Source organism: Acartia tonsa, chromosome 1 (assembly GCF_053477335.1).
Source record: "Acartia tonsa isolate MP-2025a chromosome 1, ASM5347733v1, whole genome shotgun sequence".
Taxonomy (NCBI): Eukaryota; Metazoa; Arthropoda; class Copepoda; order Calanoida; family Acartiidae; genus Acartia; species Acartia tonsa.
The window spans coordinates 9,238,965-9,256,297 of NC_137260.1; the positions used below are offsets into that span (position 1 = coordinate 9,238,965).

The 17,333-nt window shown below is 36.0% G+C and overlaps 2 protein-coding genes across 2 annotated transcripts in view; one reads left to right on the top strand and one right to left on the bottom strand.

The window, feature by feature from the left end:
- The window catches only part of LOC145312473 (uncharacterized), a 396,718-nt gene that overhangs the window by 310,868 nt on the left and 68,517 nt on the right, over nt 1-17,333 (top strand). The window lies entirely within an intron of this gene.
- On the bottom strand, nt 372-17,204 carry LOC145312462 (methionine adenosyltransferase 2 subunit beta-like). The gene is made up of 11 exons (XM_080151723.1): nt 17,118-17,204; nt 15,278-15,401; nt 13,865-13,952; nt 13,115-13,182; nt 12,663-12,742; nt 12,053-12,126; nt 11,596-11,660; nt 11,002-11,087; nt 2,102-2,169; nt 1,552-1,620; nt 372-1,025 (listed from the first exon to the last, which is right to left on the bottom strand). The coding sequence occupies exons 1-11, from the start codon at nt 17,185-17,187 to the stop codon at nt 927-929; spliced, it is 891 nt and encodes a 296-aa protein (XP_080007849.1). The 5' UTR covers nt 17,188-17,204; the 3' UTR covers nt 372-926.

Genomic DNA, 17,333 nt, shown 5'->3' on the forward strand with positions numbered 1-17,333 from the left:
TTGGATTATTAAAAGTTTTTTTTACCGCATCGTATTATAAACACTAAATAGCTTTACGCGAATGTAAAAAGTGTACAATTATACGAACAATTATAAAACCAAGCCCCGATATGCCGAAAGCACGGGCTAACAAAACTGGTTTTAATATTACGATCGTACATTTTTATATTTGTAGAGAACTGGATATAATACAATACGATACATGAGTTTTTTTTAGTATGGATTGGAAACGGTTCTAATCCAGCGAAAATTTTTCGGTTTCGAAGCCATACTGGAAATATATTTTTTTTAAAAAGAATTAAAGTATTTCTTTCTTTTATGAGATATTTCCCAAGTTAGAAAGATAATAGTATATTAATTTTCCCAAAACACATTTATCTATTCATGTATACCATATGATATGTTATAAAATATAAAGCTGTTAAACATATATATCAGTAAAATTAAGTTTTTTATTGTACATCTAAATGCTATAATAAAATACAAAAATATAAGGATACATATTAAAGTATAACTATATAAATTCACTGGTATGATTCAGGGATCTATAGGGATAAGACAATGGCTGATTGAATCTGCACATTTTACATTTAAAGGTTTATAAAGATTTTAGTTCCATATATTTTGAGGGTGGGATTCGTGGGCTGATTAATTCTTACATTCACCTACTTTCCAAGGAGGGAGGGGACATTGGGACACTAGTCCCCAAAATTTAATAATAACGATTTCTTATTAGTTGGCTTAACAACTTTGGGGACTTTTAATGAATTTTGATTGGTTGGTTCATTAAATTGAGTGTCCAAACGTTTCAACCATTAATTATAATTTACAGAAGAGGTAATTTTGTGTTTCATAATTGAGGATGTACATAAATTTATCAGCCATAGTCTTATCCCTTTAGATTCCTGTCTATTCTTTCAGTTTAATTACAGAAAAGGTTGCAGGCACTTGAGGAATCCTGTTTTGAAATCTGTATGATGATCAATCCCTTTGTCCGTGAGTTTGCTTCTGTCCATCTCTACATCCCTGTATACACAGATTTATATTTTTGATAGTTTACGTAGCGCAGCTACTATATATTTATGTCGATACGTTCAAATCGTTATTAGGGTAAAATAATAGTGTCATCAAACTGTAATAATCAGAGAGGGAGGAAATACTGGTAAACACGTTATATCATTCGCTGGTTTTAAATCCTTATTTGATGCAAACTTAAATGTGCCATCTAACTGTATATAAGACAAAAAAAATAAAAATATATATACAATATACGTGGTTTTGAATTTTTTTGCCAAATTAGGTTGCTAACATGGAACTCATTTATTGGTCAGTTCGATAATTCAGTAGGAGGGGAGGGGATGAGGTAAAGGGTGTAGATGGGCAGTACCATAATATTGGCCTGCTGTGAATTCCACCTATAGAGAACATGAAAATCTGGTGCAACATCCAAATAATGATATAACCATTATAATATTATCTTTTTATTTTGTTGCGCTACCAGTGGACACAATAGTTCTTGTTAAGAAGCAAATATAAATATGAAATAGTGTTCCTAGGTCTGGGAACGCCTCCAGGTGAGGGACCAGCAACCTCTTCCAGATGGTCCATAGGCATGCTCAGTTCCTGGTAAAAAGTATTCATTTCATTCAAAATCAGGAATGACATCCTATCATATAAAGTAGTACGGATTTTTGGTCTGAAGCTTAAGAATTTTTTAGCTACTGAACTGATTAAGTTCTCCAATTTAAGGAAAATTGACATAGCTCCAAGAGTGGTTTTAGGCCCTATATTTTCAATCGTCGAATACAGAGGGAGCATCCACTATTAGGTTGTAAGTTTTCTATAGATTAATATGTTGATAACTATCAAAATGAAGTTATTTATTTTAGTGAAGCTTCTCACTCTTAGGTCCAAGGATGATTTTGGGCCATTTATTTTAAGATTTTATGAGGCTAATCTTCTTCTCTTTCCTATCCCTTTAATTTCATAGGCCATAATAACAGGGGGAAAGCCACTATTAGTTATGAATAAGAAGCTCAACGAATCGCTTTATCTGTTTCAAAACTAAAATAAATTCCTACATTTACTTTATTTATGAACTTTCCTGTGAGATGAGTTTGACAATATCCCATTTGCTCCACTTTTCTTTACCAGACCACTGATAAACACCTTATAAATGAAAAATAAAAAATATAATATTAACGTTACATTTTTAAGTTTAAAAATCCAAGAAATGCGCTAAAAAACAGTCTATATAAATACGCTAAGTAACATGTCCCAGGAATAAAGTATTGCCAACAAGCAAAAGTAATCTAAAATAATATTTGGGGGGCAGATAGTTAGATCGTCAATTCTACTATGTTTTACCCCCCATCCCCCCACTGTACTATATGTACAATACAAATGTTCTATATTTTAGATGACCAGAGGCACACCCATGAGGAGCAAAGCAAGCCTACATAAACTATTTTCACTCCTGAGCATACCCCCCCCTAATTTTTTCTCAATTACTGAAAGTCTTGTACTTTCAGATAATAAATAATGTCAGATTCCTAAAGCTCAGGATTGGAACAGTTTTTTCACCTCCTCTATTACCACTCCTCTATTACCACTCCTCTATTACCACTCTACTATTACCCCACTATTACTCAATTAATCAGCATTTTCTTATTATCATTAAGAACCTAACAATGGTAATATGTCGTGATTCTGCCTTATAAGAGCTTAAGAACTGTCAGTCATTTTCTCTTCCTAATGAGGTGAGACATTATCAGGAAATATACATCCCTGACAGTGAAAAAACTGACCTATGGTAGAGAACATACTACCTATAGTTAGTTATAAAGTCTTTCAGGAACCCTTGAAAGACACCTATAACTGAATGTTGACTTGAACAGCATTAGGTTATAGTAAATTTTATAGTTGTTTTACAAGCATTACCTCAGGAGTTTAGAATCAGATCAAGATTCTAAATTTGCTGTATACAGCTATAATCAAATGAGGGAGGTCTGGACTACTAAACAGTCAGAACCATCTCAACAAGCAAGCACAGACACCCGTGCTCGCAAGCGATCTGTTAATAAACAACTAGAGTTTAGCAGATGTAAGTTAAGAAGAGGAGTTCCGGTAAATAAGAACTCCCGACCTATCAGACGGACATTGTCTGAATCTGAAGTGTTTGCAGGTGAACCAAGCCAGCTCACTGATATTGTTTTTCATGACTGTGAAGATACTGAATCTGGACCAGTAACTAGGTCCCGTAAGCGTACTTTACACCCACCTTTGGACTTCTCTAGAGTAAAACTTAAGAGAAGTGTATCTTTAGACAGTGTCAGACCCAAAGACACTAATCTGGTTTATACTGATAACCAGGAACTAGTACCAGAACAACCATTAAGTGCTAGTACACCATTTGGATCACAGCTCCAAGTTGAGTCTGATAATCCTGATCATCTATCTGGGATTGAAGATAGAGAGGATCTTGATTGGGATCCTTTTTCCCCTAATCTTACTTATAGTAATATACAGTCTATTGTTGACTCTGTTTTTGAGGATGCATTAGACATAACTAAGAGAGGCCAAGACGATAACCTCCCTGGAAGCTTACCCAGAGCCTCCACTAGTACACACAATATTTCTGTAGGATCCTTGAGTAACTTATCCACCATGGCTCAAAAAGATCCTAGGGAATTAATGCTAGAGTGCGATAATGCTCACACTCTAGATGAAGACTGTAAAATATATATTGCAGATTTGTTTAGTCGGACCCATGACTTTTTGAATAGCCAGAGCAAAGAAATAGACTATGCTGTTAGAAGGTTGGGTGACAACCTTAATTTTTTCAGGAGATACCCAACTCCTGAGTTTACACCTCAGGATATGGAGGCAGGTAAGGCATTACGAAAACGGCTAATGGAAAAGAGCCTTGCAATCCAGGCTCACTTGAGCAAATCTGCCAACTCAGAGAAAACTTCTGAGGATTTGGCTTCTGGAATTGAACAAATGGAAATTCCTAGACCTGCAGTGAATGGCCAACAATCTGCAGGTAGTAGCAATGACAATGATCAGAATGGTAATAAGCAAGGACTTCCATCAACCTTGCTTCCTACTGGTCTTAGTCAGCTACCTATGGCAACCAGAACTACGGACTGCCAAAACAATAGTTTGACTCTAGCAATTAAAAAGGCAAGAGTCCATCAAAAACGAGATCCTGTTTTAGTTGAACTAGCAGATCTTGGTGATTCGTTTTCTGAGTTAATTGCTATGGACTGTAATCAACTTGGTAAATTCAACAAAGCTCACAGCAGATTCAAGGAACTTCTTGAAAAGAGCCAAAGGGCCTTGAAGAAGGCTCGTGACTTGTGTGATGATGCAATGTCATGCGAGCTTGCTGAGGATGCTCATAACCTCAATGAAGCTATTACTGAGCTTGAAAGCTTAATATATGAATGTGAGGGCCATGTTGATAATCAAAAAGAAAAACATGGATTCTCACATGGTAATATGCCCTTCAAAGATAAGATGGCAACTTTACCATTGCCAACCTTTTCAGGAGGTAAAGAAGATGAACTAAACTTCTACACCTTCAGGGAGAAATTTGATACATACATTGATTCACTCCCCTCCCTAGCAAATTGTGAAATTTTGTCCATCCTTAGAGAGAAATGTCTTAAAGGTATTGCAGCCAAAATGGTGTCCTCTGAGGAAACCACTACAGCTGTAATGGATAAGCTTGCTTCTTTCTATGGCAGTAAGGACCTAATTCTTGCCAGAAAGAAAAAGCAAATACTAGAACTTGGACGCTGCCCAACCTCTGGGTGGGAGCAGCAATTGAATTGGCTGGTTGAGGTGCGATCCCAACTTGGATCAATCCAAACCTTTGCTGTTAAATACCAAGCTGAAAACTTGCTCTATTATAAGCTGGATCTTGCTAATGCTGTATCAGGACTTTTGATTAAAGAGCATTTTAAAGAGATCACAAGAACTTTTAGAGCTCAGGTTAGCATGGGATGCTCTGATGGCGAATTATGCTATAATGCTTTATTGCGCTATTTAGATGAAGAAATTCATCAAATATCTTACTGGCTTGCACACAGCGAAAGTAGATCTGTGTTGCAATCAGCCCAACCCCAAATTCAATCTAATAATGGAATTAGGGGGGCCAGGAACCAACCTAAGGCCCAAGGTGCTACATATGTTTCTTCAGAAACATCTGCACCCTCAAATAGTACTCAAATATCAAATATGGGTACCCCAACCCCAGCTCTAGTATACACAGGTGCTGGCAAGAAACCAACTCCCATGAAATGTAACTTATGTCATGGGAGACATACTCACATGTACAACTGTGAGCAATACATTCAAGCTCCTATTAAAGATAGGAAAAAGCTTAATGTAACAACTAAGAGCTGCTACAGGTGCTTGCGACTGGATGCACAGGTAGAGTTTACTTCAATTGAAGAATGGTGGAGCAAACACAAGAATGATTGCAGAACCAATTTTACCTGTAAAGTTGGGAAATGTCAGTATTCTGTCCATAGAATGCAAAAACATATTCTTGTGTGCGCCACTCATGGTGATGCTAATGCTGAGAGGATGAATGAGTTCAAAAATTCACTTCCAGTTGGTCAAATGCCTAACACCTCTCAAATCAATTATCTTAATGGACCTACTCTAACGGATAATGAAACAGTTAATGCATTAGTTCCATCTGAAGATGGTACTATTCCAGATGTAGGAACACCTGCCATATTTATGTGCCAGAAAATAAAGGCGCTAGATGGCTCTCATATATTTGTCTTCTTTGATAGTGGCTGTGGTGCTGCAGCTATTTCTACACATGCTGCCTCCAAAGTTGGCAGCACAGTGTTTCGCCCTGGCCCTACTACTATGAATGTAGCAGGGGGTAATACCATAATGTTACCACATGGTAGTGATAAATTCTACCTGCCTATGACAGAATCCCATGTCAAGGCCACAATCATTGCTACCAAGATGGATCGCCTTACTGCACCATTTCCTGTCTGGGAATTGCAAGAGGCCTTTCAAGATCTTGTCCGCCACTACAAGGGCAATGAAATCTTACCTACAATACCCAGCAATATAGGGGGCTGTGAGGTTGATATCATATTAGGTATTAAATACAATACCTATTATCCATACTTGGTATGCACATTACCCTGTGGGTTATCACTCTATCATAGTCCATTTGATGGAGTTGATGGCCATGCAGGTGTTCTTGGAGGACCCCATCACTCTTGGGCTAAAGCCAAGGAAACTGTGTCCTTTATAGGTACAGCCTCGTTCTTTACCAATGAACTTAAGGCTTACAGATATATTAACAACTCATTGCTTGAATCCGGAAAGTCTTGGATTGCTGCTAATGAGGATGAGTCTTGGGAAAATATAGACTCAAATGAGTTGGTTTACAGCATTGAAGAACCTGTAAAACTCAACAAGGATTATGATCTTCAAGATCTCAGTGCTAAGAAAAAGCTCAAACGTTACCTTGAAATTGAGCTGCTTGGTACAGAGGCCTCATACAGGTGTATATCTTGTAGAGGATGTGTGGATTGCAAGCATGGAGACAAGCTTGAAGCCACCAGCCTTAAAGAAGAGTCTGAAGACGCTCTTATACAGTCAAGGACCCATTATGACATTGAAAGGAAGAAAATAACTGCTTCCCTTCCATTCACCTCAGATCCTACAAAGGATTTAGCGCCTAACAGGCATATTGCTCTGAAAATCCTGAAAGGGCAAATGAAAAAGCTAGCTAAAGACCCAGAAGCTAAAGCTCAAGTCATTGCCAGCCATGAAAAACTTGCCAGCCGTGGATACAGCTGCAATGTTAAAGACTTACCTCCAGAGCACCAGAAACTATTGGTAGATTTGCCAGGTGAATATTACCTCCCTTGGAGGTTTGTTGCCAAAGAAGGCTCTCTTTTAACTCCCATAAGGGTAGTTTTTGATGCATCATCCCATACAGCAACTGGAAAATCTTTAAATGATGTCCTTGCTAAGGGATCAAATAAGTTGGAAAAGATTCTAGATCTCAACTTAAACTTTAGATCTGGTCCATATGCTTTCTGTAGTGATATTCAGATGGCCTACAACCAGATTGCACTGAACCCAGAACATTACAGGTGGCAGCGATACCTATGGTATAAGGACCTTGATCCAAATGGTCCTATTGAAGAGAGGGTTATTTTGACAGCCATATATGGTGTCACTTCATCTGGAAACCAGACCTATGAAGGTATCCAGAAACTTGCAGATCATGTGATCAAGAATCACCCTCAACATGCTAAGGGTGCAACCACATTAAAGAACAAAACATATGTGGATGATACAAATGATACTGCTTCATCAAATGAAGAACTTGATAAGATCATTGCTGGCCAAGTCTTCACTCTTAAAGAGGGAGGAATGGCTGCCAAATCATACACTAGAACTGGAGTACCTCCAGATGAAAGTGTTTCCAAGGATGGAGAAACAGTATCCTTCCTTGGCTACCGATGGAATCCTGTCAAGGATTGCCTTATGTTAGATGCCAAAGAACTCTATTTTGGCAAAATCAAAAGAGGCAAGCGCCCATTGCCAGTCCAAGGCAATCTTAAAGATGCACTTGCATTGACTTTTACTAAGAGAACCCTTCTTAGTAAAATGGGTGGCAACTTTGACCCGATGGGGTTAATTACACCCTGTTCTGCAAAATTCAAATATGATTTTCATGAAATACTCCATGAAGGTAAAGGTTGGGATGATTTGTTGCCAGAGAAGTATCTAGATGTTTGGGTTGACAACATTAATATGATGGTCCAAGTCACTGATATTAAGTTTCCAAGAGCAGTAATGCCCAAAGATGCCTTAGCACACATAGACCTCTTTGTTAGCATGGACGCTAGTCAGCATCTTGCTATAGTTTGTGTTCATGCCAGAACTGAGAATAAGCATGGACAGGTATGTGTCAGGTTAGTTGCTGGCAAGTCTAAGATAGTCAGTGGCTCCACTATACCTAGAGCTGAGCTAAAAGCTGCTGTAGCTGGTGTTACCCTGGCTGAAACAGTTATTAAAAATTTAAAAGGCAAAGTGCAAAAAGTCACTTATGTTACAGACTCCTCTGTTGTTCTGTCCTGGATTAGTCAGGACACTAGGCCAATGTCACTTGGCATCAGAAGCTCTGTTATAGAAATCAGACGTTTTTCTGAAGTAGAACAATGGAGACATATACCATCGGCAGAAAACATAGCTGATTTAGGCTCCAGGATGAATGCTTCTGTAAAAGACATTGATGAACATTCAGAATGGCAGAATGGTAAGAGATGGATGTACTTAAAGTACGAGGACATGCCACTCAAGAAAATATCTCAGATAAACTTGGATAAGGAAGCTGAAATTGCTGTCAGCAAAGAGATATCAGTGAACTATACTGATCCCTTACCAGGCAAGTCTCAAATTGAGGAAAGGAAAGTATACAGTAAGTATCTTTACTTGCCTACAGCCTTACCATGGTGTAAGGCTGTCAGAGTCATTGCAATCTGCAACAGATTCTGCAAATATGATTTTAAGTCAAGGTTAAAAGCTGACCAGCGAGTCACACGTAGTAGCAAGACCAAAGCTGCTGAAAAAGCCACATCACACTCTCTCACATTTACACATGATGAGTTAGCAGAAGCAGAAAATTACTTCTTTAAGAAAGCAACAAAAGAAGTATATCGCTTTAGCAATCCAAAAGAGTACATAAATAATTCCTTAGTTAAGAAAGAGATATTGCTGTACTCAGGAAGAATTTTAGAAGGACAAGCTATCAATGATATTGAAAAGATCATGTCTGACATAAGACCACTTAGTTTTGTCAGACCAATCATTGATAGGTTTTCACCAGTGGCATACAGTATCATGTTATATGCTCACAATGAACTTGTTCACCACAGAAACACAAATGCTACCTTGAATGAGTCTCGGAATATTGCCTTTATATTAGGAGGCAGAGACTTGGCAAAGGAAGTAAGAGCAGCTTGTGTGCATTGCCGCAGGTACAAAGCTCGCCTTCTTGAAGCTGAAATGGCCCCAGTCCATGAAAATCAACTGACCATAGCACCACCTTTTTACTTTGCACAGGTGGATCTTATGGGACCATTTACAGCAATCTGTGAACACAATCACAGATCATCAGTCAAGGTATGGGGCATGGTAGCTAGAGATCCATCATCTGGCGCTATAGCTGCCCATGTAATGACTAAATATAGTACTGAAGCCTTTCTACAAGCCTTCATGCGATTGACACATCGCTATGGGGTACCTGCTAAAGTTTTTTCTGACCCAGGATCCCAATTGGTCAAAGCAGGCAAAGACACTATGTTGTCTTATGCTGACATCACTCGTACCCTTAATGGTAAATTTGATGTCACTTTTGACCATGCAGTAAGTCCTACTGCTACCCCTAACTTCCAAGGTTGTGTTGAAAGAAATATAAAAGAGATTAAAAATATCTTTCACCAAACCTATAGTGGTTTAAAATTGAATGTTGTCTCATATGAAACAGCATTTAGTTATTGTGCAAATGAGCTCAACAACATACCTCTATGCCTTTCATCTAAAACAGATGATTTAGGACATGTTGACCTAATAAGTCCTAACAGACTCATAATGGGGCGCAACAACCGTAGAGCCCCTACTGGGCCAGCATCACTAGCCCAACCAGGTAGACTGTTAAAACAGATCCAGTTAATGACAGAATCCTGGTGGAAAGTCTGGCGAACGGAACATATAATGAATTATGTTCCTAGACCTTCTAGGTTCAACAGAACAACAGTTCAACCAGAAGAAGGTGACATTGTCATCTTTAAGAAAGATCAGGAAGAACTAAGTTCTGATCATATTTGGCGTATTGGACGTGTAACTGAATGTATTGTGTCTAAAGACAACATTGTTCGCACTGTCCGTATCCAGTATAGAACAGACTGGAAAAATAAGTTCCGTGAAACCACTAGAGGAACTAGGAGTATCGCCAAATTATTTGCTGAAGATGAGATCCCTTTCATTGATCAGCTAAATGAGAGTAGCCTTCATGCTAATGCTCTCTTTTTCAACTATCTGAAGAACAATCAGAAAGTTAATGATTTTAGGCACAATGAAGCTTACCCACTCATTCTACCCTCACCATGGGAAGAAGATTAATTATGTTTGTATTATTCATGTACATAACCTTTAAATTATAAAACAAAGCAAAAAAAAAAATATCAAAATTCTAAAAAACCCAATATTTAACATTGTATTCATATATGTTTATTAATTGTGATAAAATATTATCAAATAATAATTTAAAAATACATTTATTATTATTTGTTATATTTCAGCTTGCAATCATGGGAGTACCTACTGGTCATTTCTCCCACCCCCCCAGTGTACTATATGTACAATACAAATGTTCTATATTTTAGATGACCAGAGGCACACCCATGAGGAGCAAAGCAAGCCTACATAAACTATTTTCACTCCTGAGCATACCCCCCCCTAATTTTTTCTCAATTACTGAAAGTCTTGTACTTTCAGATAATAAATAATGTCAGATTCCTAAAGCTCAGGATTGGAACAGTTTTTTCACCTCCTCTATTACCACTCCTCTATTACCACTCCTCTATTACCACTCTACTATTACCCCACTATTACTCAATTAATCAGCATTTTCTTATTATCATTAAGAACCTAACAATGGTAATATGTCGTGATTCTGCCTTATAAGAGCTTAAGAACTGTCAGTCATTTTCTCTTCCTAAAGAGGTGAGACATTATCAGGAAATATACATCCCTGACACCCACAACAGCGGAAAATCAAGTATAGGTTTCGTGATTTTTATTGAATTAACTTCGTTGTTGGTATAAGCTGAATCCGCCCTCGTAAAGAATTTATAATTTTTGATAATGTTTTTTTACCAGGGCTTTTTTCTGCATGGCAAAGTTAAGTTATACTCAATGAGAGTCAAAAACCAATCAACTTACCACCAGGCAATGTGTCCAGTTTATTAGCCATGTCCAACAAGATCCCGGCAATGTCTTCAGTATGCGCGGGATTACGCTTCTCATAACTGCAGGACATGAAAATGTTCAATTTCTGATCTGTGGACGGACGGACGTACACATTGACAGGCGCGCAGACTAAAGTTATGGAGTAGTTGGGATACTAAATATATAGATTGTTTTCATCTACGATTTTTTTTCATTTTTCGGTACTACTTTAAATTATCCAAAACGCCTTGCTCTTATATTTAATTCAATGCGGCTTTTAAAAGTTGGGTATTTTACCTCTCCTTCTTAGTCTCCTAAACAGCAGGGAGGGAGAGACATTGGGCTGTTTATCACACTAGTCCCTACAGATTTATATTAATGTTTTCTTATTCGATGGCTTAAGTTCAGTATCCATAGGTTTCAACCACTAAATATAATCTACAGAAAGAATAATTTCGTTTATCATTATTGAGATGTACCTCATTTTAAAAGCCATATTGTTATCCTTTAGATCCCTGATTTTTACTCATATTTAAATTTAATACAAAAATACATCCCTCCAAATATAGAAATTTAACACTAGCATTCCTTGAAATTTTTGCAGGTTTACTGGTTTCTCTGACGGTATCCAACAGGCAGGTCAAGGCACTCTCCTAATACAAGGCTAGGGTTATTTGCTAAGGATTCAGTATTTGATATTTAGGAAAGATTTTTTTCTATTATATTCATCATTTTTTTATCTCAAAACTTTGCTAAATTATTATGTACAACAAATATTACTTTACTACCTAATCTAATTGAAATAAAAAGTTTTAATAAAAAAAGTTTTTATATATATTTTTGAATAATTTTTGATTTGGTGATTTATCTTGGGAGGGTGGTGGTATCCTCCCCCAAAAAAGTTATAAGCCTGCCCAGGACCTATGTCCTATGCTACACTGTAAAGGAGAACCATATCGGTTCAGCGGTTAACGAGATCCTTCAGTACAAACAGACACATAGAGATCCTGTTACTTTACTAAAAGGATAATAAACCCTGACATGCCTTTAAAGTTTTGACATCGCCATAGAGAACGGGTACACGCAGTACACAATGATTAGGATCAGCTGCAAGTACGACCTGTACGAGTAGTGTGTTCATACAAATTAGAAAAAAGTAGGTAATTAAAAGCAGGTAGGTTGTGCTACAATTCCTGTGAGTTTTAAGGCTTAAAAACCGTAGTAGAACGATAATATTCACTAAATATATATATATTCCTTTTTGAAAAGAACTACATATTGACAAAAAAATATTTTTTAAAGTTAACATAAATTTTATCGTTCTTTTTTCTACTGTTTTTAAGCCTTAAAACTCACACCTTTACGGAATTCTAGCACAACCTACCTATCCCATTATGCTACAACAACTTATACATTTTTTAAGCATAGACATTTTATTATGATATTATATTTTTTCGCGTATTTTCTGTAAAGTTGTGTTACCGTTTAGTCAAATGTGCTTATTAAGTCAAGTTGTTCTTAATTATGACCATTTCATTTCACAAAACTTTCAGAAAATATGCGAAAAAATATAACTCCTCTTAACCATTTTTTTTCTTCTCATTATTTTTGCTTCTGTAAAAAAGCGACATTTTATTCTAGTTTGTATGAACGTTCCTTTTCTCCTTCTAGCTTTGACTTTCCATACACATTTGTGGGGTTGCCCTCCGTTTCAGCAGAATAGGGAGGGTTATCACCTTTACTTTCAAGGATCTTATTTTATTACAATTCATATTTATGAATGGAAATAGGATATTATATACATGGATATTATATTATAACAGAGGAAATATTGTCGTCGTTTTAGGTTGAATGGACATCACTTATTGGTCAGTTGGTTTATCCGGTAAAAGAGGATAGGATTGTGGGTCGTTATTTTAATTGATGATAATTGCCAAAACAATAACTTCAGGAAATTGTAGATCCGCTGCCGTTTTTCATTTTGTGCCACATTAAAGCAACTTGCATATATTTTGCAAAATTACAGGGGGGGGATGGGTATCAATGCTCCACGGGGTACTTTATGTGAAAGCACTGAAAATTATTAACAAAATAAAATTTTTATTTTCCTGAGAAAACATAATCTGTGCTAATGTAAATTAATCTTCCTCCATTGGCTGAGGTCGTCTTGTAAATCAATAAAAACACAACATAAAATCCTGGGGTATATAAAAGTAAAAGGTTCTGTGTATGTCTGCACCGAAGGATCTTACTAACCGCTGAACCGAAAGGGTTCTCCTATGTATATCTTTGCTAAGGTCCTGTGAAGGTTTGTAACTATTTTCGGAGAGGCTACACTCCTCGTACCCCCCTAAAAAATATCCCCCACCACTTCAAGTACCCTTAGAGGCCTCTAGGGGCGTAGCCGCTCGTATTTACATAAACCGCGCGTTAAGTATTAACAATAAATACACATGACTAAAGATATATATAGAAAACAGAGATAAATAAGTTCACAAAATCAACCTAGATATTCATATTTAGTCTATTTTTCCCCACGCATAATTGAATTTGACTTAATACACTCTATTGGACAGAAATGTACTTGTTTTAAAATGAAATGGTAAACTGGAGTTGGGTCCTTAAAAAGCAATTTGGCGAATCTATTATAATGTACCTAACCTGATAACCAAAATTATTTTTGTAAAAAAATCCTAAAAATTGCATAAAAGATCTTCAAAAGTTAATTATTATCTTCCTCTAAAAACCTTTTAGAGATTGATTTATACAATATAAATTTGGCGGTACAGCTACCCTATAGCCGATTCTAAGTTTCTATTTTTAGGCACCCACTTGAGATGTGGTGTTATTATTTTGCCTGTGCTAAATGTTGTGTTGTGTCAACATTAAGTTTCCATGATTTTTCTGGCTCTTTCTCCATCTGGTCAGGAAATCTTTGTGCTGCGCTGAACAAAGTTACAAATAAGAATCTATTCCAGTTCTTTTTTAAAAGCGAAGCTTTTCTATAATTAGGGTCGGTCCGTCCGTCCGTCACAGAGAGTTAGCTCTTTTCGCTAATTTAAACAGGTTAGAATTGTCCTATCGATTCCAAACTTTGCATGATGAATGATGATTCCTGTAGTAGTTAGGTACAATTTAGAAAGCGTAGCAACTCTATAATCAATACCAGAATGTCCGTACGTCCATTTGAAACATGTCGATGTCCTTAAACAGTATCATCTATTTATGCAGTTTTGCAACAAATTTACTAATGTTTGTACTGATGCATTAATATTCTGCTAATTCAGTTCTGACAATCTACAAGTGTTAATGTTCGTTTGTCCTTTTCAGAGCTTCGCTTTTATGGATGTTGTCATCCTTGTTTTCATAGAATCATAACTGAGTAGTGATATTTGGCTGTATTGTAGTGTATCACTTATTTATCTGATTGTATTATAGACAGTAAAAAGAAAAATGATGTGATTAGGTATTATTTGTGAAAAATTTTCTATAATACGATACGAGACATTTTTAAAAAGCGAAGCTGTTCTATAGTTAGGGCCGGTCTAACCATCAGTCCTAGGACAACAAAGCATAATATTTTAAGCGAAGCATACTTAAAATGAAAGTATGTTTTTTTTACAGTATCCTGTATATGTATACAATTTTGATTAAACTTACAAATTGATGTTCTGCTTATTTATTGTTCGTTTGTCCATACTTCTGATTTTATGATCTTTGCTTTTATGGATGTTGTCACACTTGTTTAAGTGCTGCTTATAGAACAGGTAGCGAATTTATATTAGTTGTGAAGCCATACATATAAACATGGTTGGTAAAAAATCAGGTTTTTTTTTAAAGAACAAACCAGTTTGTTTTTTTGATTTAAACCGGTTTTTTTATAAAAAAAAAACAAACAGGTTTTTTGGTTTTTTTTAATAATATCCAGTTTATAGTATTCTAATTTAGTAGGTATAAAGTTAGTTATCTGTATATTTTATATATCTGTATGTCTCTATTTCACTGTGTCTACTGTTGTATGCTATTAGATATAATCACCAAAGTACAAGATTTAAACTATTAAAAGATTTTTATATCAGGTATTTAGGTTTTTGATACTTATTTACTCTATTCTTTACACTATAAAAAGATATAACTGGAAAGATAGGCCTTTGCATAAATAGGTATTTTTTTTTAAACATCACTACCTTGGTTTTTTTAAGCTTGTTTTTTTGGTTTAAACCAAGTGTTTTTTTTAATGTCAACCCTGCATATAAATAGAATTAATCACCTATGAATGACCAGATTAGGTTTAGTGGAGGCAATAAGTTTATCCATGGCATCATTGTCCGTGATATCCAGCTGAACAAGACCCTCGACAGGTCGAGAAAAACAGAGGCCAGTTATCTCAATACCCTTTAGAAGAAACGTGCTTATGAATTGATAAAATAATAGTTATTTATCGCATCGTACTATGAACAGTTTTCCGTGGATATTAAAATGAAAAAATATGAAATTAAAACCAGTTTTGTTAGCCCTGCGGGGCCGAAGGCCTGGGTCAACAAAACCGATATTAGTTTTACATTGTTCTTTCAATATTCGTTGGTAATTGTCTGTAATACGATGCTATGTATGGCTGAGAACCGGTTCTACTCCATCGGATTCTTTCAAAGACAGGAATATTTGTTACAAGGCCTTGCAAGTTGGAGTGGCCATATCTAATCTAGTCAACGATATATTGCAGAATTTCAATGTAGAGATTTCATGGATTTTAAAAAGTTGTATTTAAGAAGATCATCTAATGTTGCTTCTTTTATTCACTAAAAATTTTTCTCAATGATAGGTTAAAATGATTAATTGGGGGAAAGGTTTAATTTATTTTCATCTAAAGGGGGGGGGGGGGGGTGTTTAATGCAACCATCTCGTAATCAATGTATAAATGGCACTTAGAATTCGAATTTCGATCTGAAATTTTGCATGAGTAATCCTTGGTAGGTCTATTTTCCCTAAATCGAACAAAAAGTTGGAAAAGTAACGGCTAATGGCTGGCGGCTCAGCCGTTTAGTCATTTTTTTGGTATTCTCAATGCAAATCCATCACGAAACCTATCTCCACATAATACTTTTTGCTGCTCCAAATCGTTTTCAAACGATTCTAGCCGTTAGTTGCTGGTACTAGAAAGTTTTTTTTGTATCATTTCACATGATTTAAAGCAAAAATATGTTTTTAAAAGTTTATTTCTACGTAATTTATGACAGATTTGCCCTAAAAATAGCCAAAAAAACGGCTGAACTGCCAGCCACTAGCCGTTACTTTTCCAACTTTTTGTTCGAATTAGGGAAAATGGACCTACCAAGGATTACTCATGCAATATTTCATATAGAAATTCGAATTCTAAGTGCCATTTATACTTTGATTACGAGATGGTTGCATTAAACCCCCCCCCCCCCTTATGGTTGCTGAATCTGATACTAAGGCATATTGCTTACTAATACATTTAAAATTCCAAGGCTCTTTTTATGCTTTATTTAAGAATTAATATTTGATTCATGGACAGAAAACAAAGTATGGGGTTTCGTAGTACTTTCACAGTAGCTTCTGATAGGTTATTTCAGGGGTGTATATTCTGCACAAGATTTATTTTTTTTCCCCTGCTACAAAATTTTTTATTTTTTTTCCCCCCTAGATTTTTCTTAAAAAGTAGGGGGGAAAATAGAAAAATATTTAAAGAACTCTATATTTTATTTATTTTATCCCTCCTACCACACATTTTTTTAGTTTTTTTTAACCAAGGAGGGGGGCGAAATGGAAAAATGTTTTCAGTTTTCTTAATTTTTACATTTTTTTTCCCTCCAACCACTTATTTTTTATTTTTTTTCCCCCCCCCTGAGCAGGGGATCCCATGCAGAATATACACCCCTGGGTTATTTTTGGTTAAGTAAATGTTAATGATTGCCCCGCAGAGTTAGAGCCCTTCGCAGGGGCTAGAAACTGTACTATTTTCATATTTAGTACTTAAGTAAACCCAGAGGATGTTAAGGCATAGGTTTAACACTCCCCAATTCCACATTATCTTTGCTTACCTTTCCTTACAAACTTTAACAACATATAAAATCTAGTGCACGTCCTTTCCTTAGATTTAAACAACTTATGGACATCTCTGCCCAATAGACCAGAAGCTCCGGTTAACAGCACCTTCATTTTTATTTTTATCTGAAACTTTTTATTTGTTTTTTTTTATATAAAACAATTATTTTTGTATCACAGTCTTTTATTATTTAATATTTTACAAGATGCTAAAAAATACATATACAATGATAATGAATAATGATTCAAATATGATTCTT

What these genes read in the sequence shown, in the direction of transcription:
- LOC145312462 (XM_080151723.1), bottom strand. Translation starts at nt 17,187, where the DNA reads ATGAAGGTGCTGTTAACCGGAGCTTCTGGTCTATTGGGCAGAGATGTC. An exon ending in TAAGTTGTTTAAATCTAAGG is followed by an intron (nt 15,402 to 17,117) that starts AAAGGACGTGCA and finishes TTCTTCTAAAGG; the next exon opens with GTATTGAGATAACTGGCCTC. An exon ending in GAGGCGTTCCCAGACCTAGG is followed by an intron (nt 1,026 to 1,551) that starts AACACTATTTCA and finishes TGTGTATACAGG; the next exon opens with GATGTAGAGATGGACAGAAG.